Source organism: Anabrus simplex, chromosome 12 (genome assembly GCF_040414725.1).
Source record: "Anabrus simplex isolate iqAnaSimp1 chromosome 12, ASM4041472v1, whole genome shotgun sequence".
In the NCBI taxonomy this organism is placed as follows: domain Eukaryota; kingdom Metazoa; phylum Arthropoda; class Insecta; order Orthoptera; family Tettigoniidae; genus Anabrus; species Anabrus simplex.
This window is the reverse complement of record NC_090276.1, coordinates 94,976,811-94,990,569: the sequence shown is the minus strand read 5'-3', so window position 1 is coordinate 94,990,569 and position 13,759 is coordinate 94,976,811. Positions and strand designations below refer to the sequence as shown.

The 13,759-nt window shown below is 39.1% G+C and overlaps 1 protein-coding gene across 3 annotated transcripts in view; it reads left to right on the top strand.

Moving 5' to 3' along the window:
- Positions 1-13,430, top strand: part of LOC136884320 (uncharacterized) — a 207,579-nt gene extending 194,149 nt beyond the window's left edge. For all 3 annotated transcript variants that reach the window (XM_068229910.1, XM_068229909.1, XM_068229907.1), the window contains exons 10-11: positions 127-430; positions 12,503-13,430. In XM_068229910.1, the coding sequence (XP_068086011.1) occupies positions 127-430; positions 12,503-13,137 (939 nt within the window). In that variant the 3' untranslated portion in view covers positions 13,138-13,430. The remainder of the gene's footprint in view (positions 1-126; positions 431-12,502) is intronic.
- Positions 13,431-13,759: the final 329 nt, after the last annotated feature.

Here is a 13,759-nt window from a genome sequence, read left to right as displayed (position 1 = left end):
GCCTATCAGTACGGCTGGTGAACATATTCTGTTCATCTTCCAGTATTATCTTTGAGAAAAGTATTCAGAGGAACGAGGTTACGGTAAGTCTTCGTTTATGAGTTAACATGTGGTGCTGTCTTGCAGGTGAACATGGGGACCACTATTCCTGTTGCACTGCGAGGACTCAAGACTGCCGTTAACCTGTGCTGGACAGACTTCGTTGTTCCGGACGAGTCTAGGGCGGTGGTCGTCGGCAGGAGAACTTTCCACCAGGCGCAGTGGTCATCGCATCAAGTGACATTGTGTCTTGCCGTTGACCAGGGCCTGCAGAGCGGACTGCCCACCAGAGGGGGTAGTTCGATGCCGGTGCCCATTACGGAATTTAGCGACCTGGTCCCCTGTAGATACCTCTCTGTCCACTCCAAGGGTAAAGGCGACCTCATACAAGGTAATATAAGCTAGTGCGAACATAGTCACTAGACATCTCTGCCCCATTAAATCTGTACAGCGTTAATGAAAAGTAGGAAAATAACCTGTGCAAGCTGTTTCCAAGTGGTACCAAATTCACTTGAACAAATTTTATAGCAATTAACAAACAATAACAAAAATACTTCAGTCATTCTTTGTGTAAACAGCAGAACCTCGATAATTTGAAATTGGTTAATTCAAAATCTCGCCTTATTCGAAGCAGCTCTCGTTCCCGGAAACTTGAGGTACGGTTTTGCATGTTATTTAAATCGTTATATTCGAAATACGGATAATTTGTAATTTGAAGAACAATGTCGGTCCCGTTACCGAAATTCAGACTTTTAATTCAAAACTGCCTTTACATTTTGAAAAAAAAAAATAGTACTTTACAGAGTAATTTAAATTCAAAATTTCTCCGCGTCATGAAGGAACGTGTCTTCCAGAACGTGCAGGGGTAACTTTGCTCACTTTCATTTACTTCGGCGTGTCTGCAATGTGCTTTACATCTGCTATGTTCAAGCAGAATTGTAATTATTTTGTATTCAGTGTTTTAAGGAACGCCACAATATCACGTAGGCCTAGCAGGAAGTGTGCAGAGGGGTAGAATCCGTGAGCACTGGCGATACCGACAGTTGGCGAAAAAGCGTGGCTTATAGCCTATAATCAATTTGTTCGCACCAAACAATATTGTAATGCCGATGAAACTGCATTGATTGATTTTTTATTTTTTATTTTTATGCTGAGGCCAAACGGACTTATGGTTTTAAAGGAGAGAATTGCCAGCCGGGAAATGTACTGTGTTGCTATGCAGTGCACTCGGAAGCGAGACTTCCTTCCCCTGTCATAGGAAAGTTTGAAAAGCCACGATGCTTTAAGGGCATCGGGGCACTTTCCATGCCACGTCAGTACAAGGCATCTAAAATTGCAGACAGTACAGTAATCCAAAAGTAAAGCATTTGCACAGGGGAGCCAGCATAATTTTTCCTCGTCTGTGAATCTTGTTTTTCTTCCTTTCGTTGCGTGAGGTTATGTGTGCCATTGTTTTATAATGTAAATAATGTAATGTAAATGCACCTTCTTGGATAAATTTCTGAAATAGTGTTTTCCATGGCATTTGAAAAGTTTAAAATGAGAATCAAGGTGATGCATTAATGGGTCTTAGAAGTGCCATGGCAGGAAATCGTACAACTATAGGCACTGTACTGTGGCTGTAATGTGGATGGAAGTGAGAGACTTTCTCCCCATGTCATAGGAAAGTTTGATAAGCCACGATGTTTTAAGGGCATCGGGTACCTTCTGTGCAAGCACAAGGCATCTAAAATGCATACAGTACAGTAATCCAATGAATAAAGCACTTGCACAGGGGAGCCAGTATAGATTTCTCCTGTTCTTTGAATCATGTTTTCTTTCTTTTGATTTCATTGCGTGAGGTTATGTTTGCCGGTGAGTTACCCAAGTGCGTTATTTGAATACTGTAAATGCACCTTGTTGGATACAATTTGGAAATAGTTATTTTTCATGGCATTTGAGAGCTTTAAACTGTGAATCAAGGTTAATAGCATGCAGTAACGGGTCTTAGAATATATTATGACGCCACAAGGGTTGGCATTTCTGAAGTACATGTTGGCGGTTAATTCGAAATCACGTAATTCGAAGTTTGATTTTTGCGACCCAGCAACTTCGAATTAATGAGGCTTTACTGTACATCCATATCTACATGCATCAGGAAGATGCATTTTCTTTAATTATTAGTTTGATAATGAATTTTTTTTCCCATTTGACACCTTGTTACAGCAGTCACAAGCAACGTCACTCTCAAACCACCTATAAAAATGTGTAGTTCCAAAAGAAACGAAATATAATGCATAAAGTAGTATGCTAGAGGGCTCATGTTTCTTTAGATCAAAGTTTATTAATACTGAATTGGGTGGACACTGATTCGAATGCCGTTTTGTCTGTGTTTCTTCTTCTTCTTAAGACGTCGTCTCTGAACAGAGGTTGACGATTCACACGACCAGCTCTGATCTTGACATTGCAGCATGGAAGACCTCCTCCGATGTACAATGCCATCTTTGGATATCCTTCAACCACGAGTTTCTTCGTCTTGCAATAGACCTTTTCCCATGAATTTTCTCTTCAATAATTAATTGTAGTAAATGGTATTTTTCACCTCTCATAATATGTCCCACATATCTTGTTTTTCGTTGTTTTATAACAAGCAATAGTTCTCTTTGCTTTTCCATCCAGCGAAGGACCTCAGTATTAGGAAACTTTCATTATCCATGGTATACGTGGAATACATCTGTACAAATACATTTCAAATGCCTCAATTCGTTTCTCAGTATTTGGGTCCAAGGTCCAACTTTCACACCCGTAAAGGAGAACAGAGAATATGTAACAGCGGCTCATTCTGATTCTCAATGATAAGCTGAGGTCTGATCGTATCAAGAATTTTCTCATATCAATGAATTGTTTCTGGGCTTGTTTTATTCTAGATTTAACCTGTGTCTGTGTTTGCGAACAAGTTTTCCTCGGTAATATTTTTCTTGCTTCTTTGAAATGCACTGGGAGTGCAAGGCTCTCGCTGCACATGTCACAAGCCCCCACGAGAAGTCCCACTGGCAGCTTGCTCCCAGCTAGTGCCAAGTAGGAGGTAGGCCAGTTGAAGGTCCCAGATAATGTAGATCTGCATAACGATGCACATCTTAAGCTTTTTATTTCCTGGTGGACATGAATATTAAGTCATTGAAGTCTAAACGGTCTGATACCGTGGTTAGCCGGTTCGAGTTCACATCAGAATGTTGGCTGGCATTGTAGGAGAGGTGGTGCTATTAAATTTATAATCACTAGATTGCGTGCCAAAAGTCTGGATTAAATTTCAAACCTCTCTGCAGTGTTCATATGGAGCGAGAGCATATGAGACTGTTGATGGTGATTTTCTGCTGTGCACTAATATGTTGCATACCATCCCAAACAAATTATTTATCGTTATACCAAAGGACCGTAAAACTAGGAAGAAATGGATTTTGGCAAGCCAGAAAAAATGCCGGTGATATATCTGGAAAGTCTACAGTTTACTGCAGTGAAGATCATTTTAATTGAAATTCAATTTGTTTTATATTCAATCACATTTTCATGTCTGCTATTCTAGTGCCATAACTGCCAACTTTACAAAACAAAAAATCAGGAGATTTTGATATGAGAATCAGGAGAAATCAGGAGATAAAATTGGTCAAAACTGCTTATTCTATATGTTTTGTGCAGTATAGGAGTACTATGGTATATATAAAAAAACTTATTGTCTAAAACCCAACTGTTGCTATACGAGGCTACAAGGCTAAAATTTACACGTCTCCATTCCCTCACAGGAAGTATGTGAGTGAGATGATCGGTCTCATGCTCCACACCTGTCAATCAGTCATGCACTTAGATGCCATTACTTAGCAAATGTGTAGATTAATTATATAGCATCATGCGCCCATGCGATTTTGCAAAACGCAATGCTATTTTTATCAATTAATGAATTAAAATTCACCAGAATTGTCTGCAAACAGCTCCTAAAAGCTCTAGAAAAGTCACTAGTCACTATCTTTGAAATTCTGTCACTAAATTACTACAAAGACTCCAAAACTAGCAACTAGTCTCCAGAATCCACTAGACTGATGTGAGCGAACATGAATACAGCACGCGAGAATGAGAGATTGTCAATCGATACTTGCATTGCGATATACAACTACCGCAATAACCACGCTGTTTCTTTTCACCCCCCCGCGAGCGCACACAAAACTCGTTGACAATAAACGACCGCCTCTTTATCATAGGCCTACATCGCTAGCCGCGGCGACCGGTTGTACAGTGCCTATATGTGACGTCACTGGATATCGGGAAATAGTGAAGAGAGAATGACATTCTATTATCCTCTTCAAAAACGTTTCTCAAATCTGCAGAATGGCATCAAAACATGCGAGCCTTCGAATTCTTAGAAAGGTCATGGCTACTCGGTAGCAGAGTTATAACATGTCTGCTGTACCTGACGCTTAGTAAAATTAAGTTTTATAGACAGCAGGAATATTTTTGTGATGGATCGTCGTATTGTAAAGATACGTGGCACAGGTATTGCCGGCAAATTTTCAACGGGTTCTCGTCGATGTTATGATGCCAATTTTAAGTTAATGGCTATTAAACACTCTGAAATATATAATAATTGTGCAGCTGCAAGAAAATACGGCATAGACCTAACTAAAGCCAATATTCGGCATTACCGTGGAGACAAAGATAGCTTAAAAATGCGTATTGCACAAAAAATGCATTCAGTGGCCCGCGGCAAGGGCGCTTTAAAAAAGTCGAAGATAAAATTGTGAGGTATGTGCACAAAAATACATGGGCGGAATTGCAATACCGCGGGCAATAAACTAGTTTGTTGACTTTCAGAGTCTGCGATTAGGATCTATACATCACTAGCCGCTGAAGTTGGCCGAATCTGGCAACCAAGACGTGCGTGTAGCGGCAGCCAGTTATATCTGACGCTGAGTGAAAGTAACAGTTTTACAGTAAGCAAGAATATTCTCCTGATGGGTCGTCGTATTGTAGAGACGCGTGGAATGTGTACTGCCGGCAAATTTTCAACGAGTTCCCTTCGATATTATGATGCCAATTTTAAGTTAATGGTTATTAAACCTGCTGAAATAAAGCATAATTGTACAGCCTGAAAAATATGTCATGACTAATGCCAATGTTCGGCGTCTACAGTTTGAAAATGCGTACTGTATAAAAAAGACATTCATATGATTTTACAAAGCACTTTTTAAGCCTGATTAAAATTTTTTGAAGGAAAAAGTGGGGGTCGTCTTGGATCCGGAGAAATACGGTAATATATATCTTTCCAGAATGAAATTAAACACACACTTTCGCGTAGTATCGGATTTCGGAAAACAACAAACAAGTAAGTCGCAGTGTGGATATTATCTGCGAAAACTCAAATTTTGAACAAACTGATTGCAATTTCAAGCTGTATTTAATGTGTATTGGGGTTTTCCTGACTTTTACAAAAGATTAGATATAACAACAATCCGCTATAGCGAGTAAATTTTTCGCTGTTATGAATTCTCGCTATAATGGACTTGTACTGTACTATTATTTAACGCTAGTTTCTGGAAATGTGGGACATTGCAGATCGGATCCACTGATTGTCTTAAATTCATATCCATTCATTCAGTCTTTGTCATCATGTTTTGAATTCTGGTCAGTGTATAATTTTGGACTTTCAGATTGTCATTTGTCATTAAATTTCATCTCATCTTGTACCATTAGGGGCCAATGACCTAGATGTTAGCCCCTTTAAACAACAAGCATCATCTTGAATGGAATAATGACAAAGGAGTGTTTGCAACTGTCTGCGGCCTGGTCATTCTTGCTTTGGAACTTTGAACTGTTAGATCGACACTGTAGTACTTTTCTTTAAAAGTGAGAATATGTGCTGTTTTTCATTCTATCGAACATTTCATATGACAGCATTACTTTTACTCGTGACATTTATATTGACGTCATTGTAATGATCTATGTGGACTTAAGTAGGAAAATTATAAGGATAGTTGATGCATTTCATGCTATTTTCGGATGGCTTATCACAGACCGATCATCTCACTCACATACATCCTGTGACACAATAGAGATGTGTAATTTTTAGCCTTGTAGCCTCGTATAGCAACAGCCGGGCTTTGAGACAATAAGTGTTATAGATATGTCATTCACCCACTGCACAAAAAAGGAGATGAAACCGACCCTAATAACTACAGGGGAATCTCGCTTCTAGACATAACATACAAAACATTTTCAATAATCATCCTTAATAAGATAAGTTTACAACTTGAAAAAGAACTAGGAGAATATCAAGGAGGTTTCAGACCCTGGAGGAGCTGTCCTGATCAGATCATGAGTCTTAAGTTGATAATGGACTATAACAGGAGAATAATAATAATAATAATAATAATGTTATTTGTTTTACGTCCCACTAACTACTTTTTAAGGTCTTTGGAGACGCCGAGGTGCCAGAATTTAGTCCCGCAGGAGTTCTTTTACGTGCCAGTAAATCTACCGACACGGGGCTGTCGTATTTGAGCACCTTCAAATACCACCGGACTGAGCCAGAATCGAACCTGCCAAGTTGGGGTTAGAAAGTCAGCACCTTAACCGTCTGAGCCACTCAGCCCGGCAAGTATAACAGGAGAACAAATAGAGAAATGTTGATAACATTTGTAGATTTCAAGAAAGCTTATGATTGCATCCATAGAGAATCTCTGTTCAAAATTTTAAGACACCTTGGACTACACCCCATATTAATAAACATGATAAAATTGACTCTCACTAACACCAAATCAAAAGTGAATTTTAGGGGTGAAACATCTGAGACATTTGAAATTAAAACTGGACTACGGCAGGGAGATGGGCTCTCACCACTATTATTTAATTGTGCTCTAGAAATGGTAATGAGGGAATGGTTTAGAAAATGTCCCCCCAAAATAAAGATTGGCCGAAAAATCAAAACAAATTGCCTGGGTTTCACTGACGATTTAGCATTACTAGCAGTGGACATAAAAGAAACAAAAACCCAGATATCAGAACTTCAAAACATTGCAAATAAAATTGGCCTCAAAATTTCATTTGAAAAAACAGAAATTATGCCCCGAAAACCAACACAACTAAAATAAGTTACCATAAATGGTAATAAAATCAAAATAGTAACTCAATTTAAATATCTTGGAGAAATAATAACACATAACCTAAATGAAAAAATCTCAATCCAAACAAGAACAAATAGATTAGCTAAAGCAAAAAAATTAACGTGGAATATGTACAAAAAGAAATGTCTATCAATAAATACAAAAATAAAACACTACAACACAGTTATAAAACCAGAAGCTACATATGCAGCAGAAACACTTTTTCACCTGAATAAACAATCAAAGACTTCAGAAAATTGAAAGGAGGATTGGAAGAACCTGCATCAACAAAAAATACCAGAAAGATGGACAGTGGCGGTTAATACCTAACAAAGTCATGTACAAAGAGCTAGAACCCATTACAGATACTATGCGTAAGAAGAGACTGGGATTCTTTGGACATATCATGAGGATGCAGGATTCGAGACTTCTGAAACAACTAGTACAACACAATCTCGTCTCAAAAAATACCACAACAGGATGTAAATGGATCAGAGAAGTAAGAGAGGATCTGAAGGAAATAGGCCTTACAACAGAAGACACCACAAATAGGATAAAATTGAATACAAAACTCAAGAATACAAACCTCCGCTTTACCCTTACACAAAACAAACCAACAACATGCATATTTTCAACTGAAGAAAGGGTACGAAGATCGGAGCGTCTGAAGAAGTACTGGGAAGACCGCAAAGCTTGAACAATCCCTTCAAAATGACCTGAACGACGGACTGACTAAAGTGATCCTATGTGGTCATAAAAGAAGAAGATATATCATAGTACTGTATTGCGCAAGATATGTAGAATAAGCAATTTTGACCAATTGTAACTCCTGATATTTCCTGATTTTCGTATCAAAATTTCCTGGTTTTTGTTTTTGAAAAGTTGACAGGTATGAATTGTTGCTATAAAATCAGTGTTGGTATTCTTAAAATATGTGCTTGAGACAAACACATTTAAAATATGGTGAAAGGAGTATAAGAATTCTTTAGTTTTAAGATTAGTTCTTTTTATATCAACATTTTTCTGGGTGTATTACTGTCAATATGGGGTAGAATAGCGTCTTCTTGATAATGGACCAGGGCAGAGTCTTTGAAACATTGCTGCAGTTGGCCAAAGAATGAAAAATTGTAGTTAAATATTGAAAGATGTTGAATTCTGCAGAGTGTGTGGTATGTTATCTGATGTCTAATCACCTCGTGGGCCGGTGGGGCATCTAGTGTGTGTTACACTGACTAAAGCTTGGGAGTAAACACACTAGACTTGGAGGAGAGAGGAGTGACAAGTGAGAGAGTAGGTAGAAGGAGTTCGAGGTTGTGCTTAGAGGGTGAAGAAAGTCAAGTTATGCTTGGTTTAAAATTGTAACTGAAAATTTCTTCTAGTAGAATGTTAATTCTTTGAGATATTTCATTCATATTATAACTGGGGTTATTTTTTTATGTATTTCATTATAAATATTTTTGTAATAATTTATTTTTGTTGGCCTGGTGTAAAATCTTCATGTCTTGCTCTATTGATGAAAATGAGTGTTCATAGTGGTCATATGTGTGCTCAATGCTGAAAATCTGCTGTATTTTTGGGCATTGTATAGTTATTGGTATTCAATTAGGAAACTTCTACCAGTCTGAGCTATGTAGCATGCATAACAGTTTAAACATTTCAGTTTATATACTCGGGAATTAAGGAATTTGTATCTGGTATTAAGAGTGGGAGTGTTAAAGAACATATTAGCATGAATGTGTTGTTGATGTTTGTCTCTTGAATAGATTGCTAATTTGGTATAATTTATTATTATTAAATGTGAATGTGGCATAATTCTGTTTTTTGTTAGATTTAGTAAGTGTATTGTGTGGCGAGCAATGTCGTGAAGCAAAATTCCATACATCTGGGAGCCCAGAAAAAAGCAGCTTTCTACAATCCGGCCTATAGAGCACTCAGATACAATAAGACCGACAAACCTAACACTAAGAATGAGTCTGTGGCTGCTCATTTTGCCCTACTAGCTGCATGCGAATGCAAATATCCTCTATTAACACTGATTAGAGGGGAAAATTGGGACAGACCCGACACATAAAAAAATGAAGATTTCGGCTAAAGAAAGACAGAGGCCTCGAAGAGCAGGAAAATGAAAGACTCCTTAGGCCCCAAATGCTCTAATACCATCGGGGTCAGAAAAGAACAAGAGTCGACCATAGGAGGTTGGGTACGATAGATGAAAGTGAGGAGCCTGGCACAAGTAAGTGGAAGCAATACCAGAACTCAGCTAAGGGCCCTATGGTCGGCAATGCACGCTCCTAAGTTAAGAACCCTGGGGCCCCTCTTAGTCGCCTCTTATGACAGGCAGGATATACTGCCCCCAACCGCAAGGGGAGATCAAAGTATCAGTACTTTTAAAACAATAATAGTTATTCAGCTGGAGGGGCAACACATGCTCCTCTACTGATTATACATTATTCCTTCAGCCACAGAATAGTCATTTTCTAATGGTACATTGCTCCCTCAACATGTAAAATGTACCCTAATTTGCTGCTGCCTGCTCATATATGGAAATGAAGGAGCAACATTTGTCGAAGGAGGCTCCTTAAATTGAAGCCGAAAAATTTTCAACACCCATTCTTTCTGCAATGCTTAGAGCTTTTTCTTGCGAGATGTTATCATCCACCAGAATTTTCAACACCTGAGCTTGCTGATACCAATGAAAGAGAAACGCTTTCATATTAGAAAATCTTGATTCCTTCCCTGTTTTTCTCTTAAAATTTTCTCTGAAAATTACAGGCCAGTAAGTTTGACATGCATTGTATGTAAGCTTGGGGAAAGCATTATTTCTGATTATATTTAGACATGTTTGCAAAATTAATAACTGGTTTGATAGAAGGCAGTTTGGGTTTAGGAAAGTTTATTACACTGCAGCTCAACTTGTAGGATTCCAGCAAGCTATAGCAGATATTATGGATTCAGGAGGTCAAATGGACTGCATCACAATTGATCTATCTAAGACATTTGATAAGGTAGATCATGGGAGACTACTGGCAAAAATGAGTGCAATTGGACAAGACAAAAGAGTGACTGAATGGGTGGCTATGTTTCTAGAAAATAGATCTGAGAGAATTAGAGTAGGTGAAGCTTTATCTGACCCTGTAATAATTGAGAGGGAAATTCCTTAATGTAGTATTATTGGACCTTTACATTTTCTTATATATATCAATGATATGTGTAAAGAAGTGGAATCAGAAATAAGGCTTTTTGCAGATGATGTTATTCTGTATAGAGTAATAAATAAGTTACAAGATTGTGAGCAACTGCAAAATGACCTCGATAATGTTGTGAGATGGACAGTAGGCAATGGTATGATGATAAACAAGGTTAAAAGTCAGGTTGTGACTTTCACAAATAGGAAAAGTCCTCTCAGTTTTAATTACTGCATTGATGGGGTGAAAGTTCCTTGTGGGAATTACTGTAAGTACCTAGGTGTTAATATAAGGAAAGATCTTCATTTGGATAATCATATAAATGGGATTTTAAATAATGGGTACAGATCTCTGCACATGGTTATGAGGGTGTTTAGGGATTGTAGTAAGGATGTAAAGGAGAAGGCATATAGGCAAGACCCCAACTAGAGTATGGTTCCAGTGTGTGGGGCCCTCACAGGTTTACTTGATTCAAAAACTGGAAAAAATCAAAAGAAAAGCAGCACACTTTGTTCTGGGTGATTTCCGACAAACGAGTAGCGTTACAAAAATGTTGCAGAGTTTGGGCTGGGAAGACGTGGGAGAAAGGAGATGAGCTGCTCAACTAAGTGGTATGTAATACCAATATAGTTGGTCCGTTATTAGACATTACAAATTTTCCAGCTAACTCATTCCTGTTTGTCAGTGTTTCGAACCCAGTGTGCTAAGTTGGGCTCATCAGTTGGTAAATAGCACACCTACCAAGACACATGTCTTTGAGACAAAGTGTCTCATAGTACATTGGCACTGCTGGTGGCTCCAAGTAGCGTACACAGTGGCCTCCACGGTATGCATTAGCCATGCGTATTAGTAGGTGTGCTATTTACCAACTGATGAGCCCAACTTGGCACACTGGGGCAAAACACTGGCAACCAGGAATGAGTTAGCTGGAAAATTTATAATGTCCAATAACAGATCAGCTGTATTGATATTATAAATTTACTCATTCAGAACAAATATTTCAGGTTCCCTATGGGAATCAATATCTTTATAAGTGGTATGTTCCGAGCTGTTGCCAGAGAGATGGTATGGAATGGTATTGGTAGATGAATAAGTTTGAGTGGTGTCTTTAAGAGTAGGAAAGATCACAATATGAGGATAAAGTTGGAATTCAAGAGGACAAATTGGGGCAAATATTCGTTTATAGGACGGGGAGTTAGGGATTGGAATAACTTACCAAGGGAGATGTTCAATAAATTTCAAATTTCTTTGCAATCATTTAAGAAAAGGCTGGGAAACAATCTGTCAGCTAAATGCAGATCAGTATTCAGCATGGAAACAGTTTCCACAGGGAGCATCCCACTAACACATTGAAGCGGCCCTTGAAACCACAGGGCTGCTGCCGGTGGGATTTGAACCCACCCTCTGCTCCTGAGAGAAGTGCTGAAAACCTAATCAGTGTCACATCTAACCCTGGGCATAACATAGATTTTTTTTCATCTATGAACATTTGATGAAACTAATTCCATCTTTAAGTAGATCTGTCGAAATGTGCTCTGTTTTCTTCCAACTGTTGTGACCACTCTGTGATTACTGTGGTTTCCCTAAACAATACCAGGTGAATGTGTTGAGAAGATGGTCCCTTAAGCAACTTCACCATCAATTGCTTTCCTGGTACTTGCTCTAATTACTGCTGGTAATTAACACGAATATCTGTAGGTATGTTGTTAATACTGTTTTTTACACCAAGGGTTTACCATTGATAAGACTGACACTTTTGCATGGTAGATGTGGGAAATTGTTTCCTTGAGGAATGGATGATGTGGGATAAAACACAATAGTTCAGAGAAGGAATCATGCTGAAATAGCCATGTGCTCACAAAAGTACACAAAAACCCCACTGCCGTATTGTGTGGCATTATTTCTTCAGTTGCAGAAGACCCACATCATTTGAACGAATAATGCAAGAAATCTTTGTTTCACGGAACGGATAATTGAAAAATCAGAACGAATTACTTAAGTTTGGTATCATATTAAAAGAGTGTTTTGAAAACTGATGTCTGTTTTGAACCTCAAGAAATACTTCCCACATCAAGAGTGTCACTGTGTCGAGATGGCCAACCCACAAGTTTTCCATTTCAAGATGTGTTCAAATTGTGTTTGTTTCAGCTTGGGTCACCGTGCTGACTAAACTGCAGGTGGACACCATCCAGTCGTATGGCTGCTCTCTCCGAGACAAGGGGGACGAACATTGGAAAGACGGCACTTTCATCATGCTCCAGCTCATCAACGGCTTGAAGCTCCTCCAAGCTCGAGGTATAGAGGAGGCACCTGTCTCCTTGTCCAGCTTTGTGCTGTGTCGTGAAGAGCGAGATCCTCAGCCACGACTCTGCGTGCTACATGAGCTCAATGCCGAGAGCGACGCCTCTCTGTGTCGCTGTGCGCTCGTTGCCGTGCCCGAGTTGCTACCTCCCTCTTTACCCCTTGCCCGGCTCGTTGGCGACCTGCTGACCGAGGAGAAAGCCGGATCGCTGTCGCGAGTGAAGTCCATCCTGGAGTTCTCGCTGTGGGGCCCTGCGGACATTGCTCTGGGAGCGCCCATCGCTGACCGAGAACTTGCCTTGCAGCGCTGGCTCGACCTGGAGAGGGCCACCGTTCTGAATGGTCTTGTACGCACCCGCATCGACCTCACACCCTTCGAGGAGTGCCATCTCTTATTCCTTGTCAGGACCAACTCCAAGATGATGAACGAAGCTTCGCTGTTGCTAGATTCCTACAAAAGTCCTCACTCGACAACATTTTAAGATGATGTTCATCAGTCCTGGTCAACTCAGATTCCTTGTAGAATAAGATGTAGGTATCACAAGAAAGATGCACAGTTGTGACATCACGTGGGACCCACAGTTTGAACCACATAGAGATAGAACAAATTTAAATCGCTGTGCATCAAGGAGATAGAAGCTATGACAGTAACTCATCTGCAGTGTAAAATAAAGCGTGTGTTTATTTTCTGTGAACTATGTAAAAAGCCATTGTAATTTATAAATTTCATTGTGGGATTCCATATTAGTATTAAACTCAACTTTGATTTTTAAGAGATGATTTCCTCCTTCCAATACCTTTTTATGTCACCAACATGTAATCTGATATTTCATTTAAAGAAACACTCATTTTAATTAACCCTCTAGTGGGTGTGCCTTGAGAAATTACATGGAGTGCGGCTCCTGCAAAATATCATTTAAATGCACATTTTTTGGAAAAACTTGAAAACATGAGGCCATTTTCATAAAGATATGTTGCCAAGTCATAACTGGAGTACTAGTTGTCAGTGGTAACATTTCTATCAAAACAGTCACAATTCCGCAATACAGATCAAAGTGAGATATGTAATATGATTTGCTGTCACACAGGGCTGGTTTGTTTGGC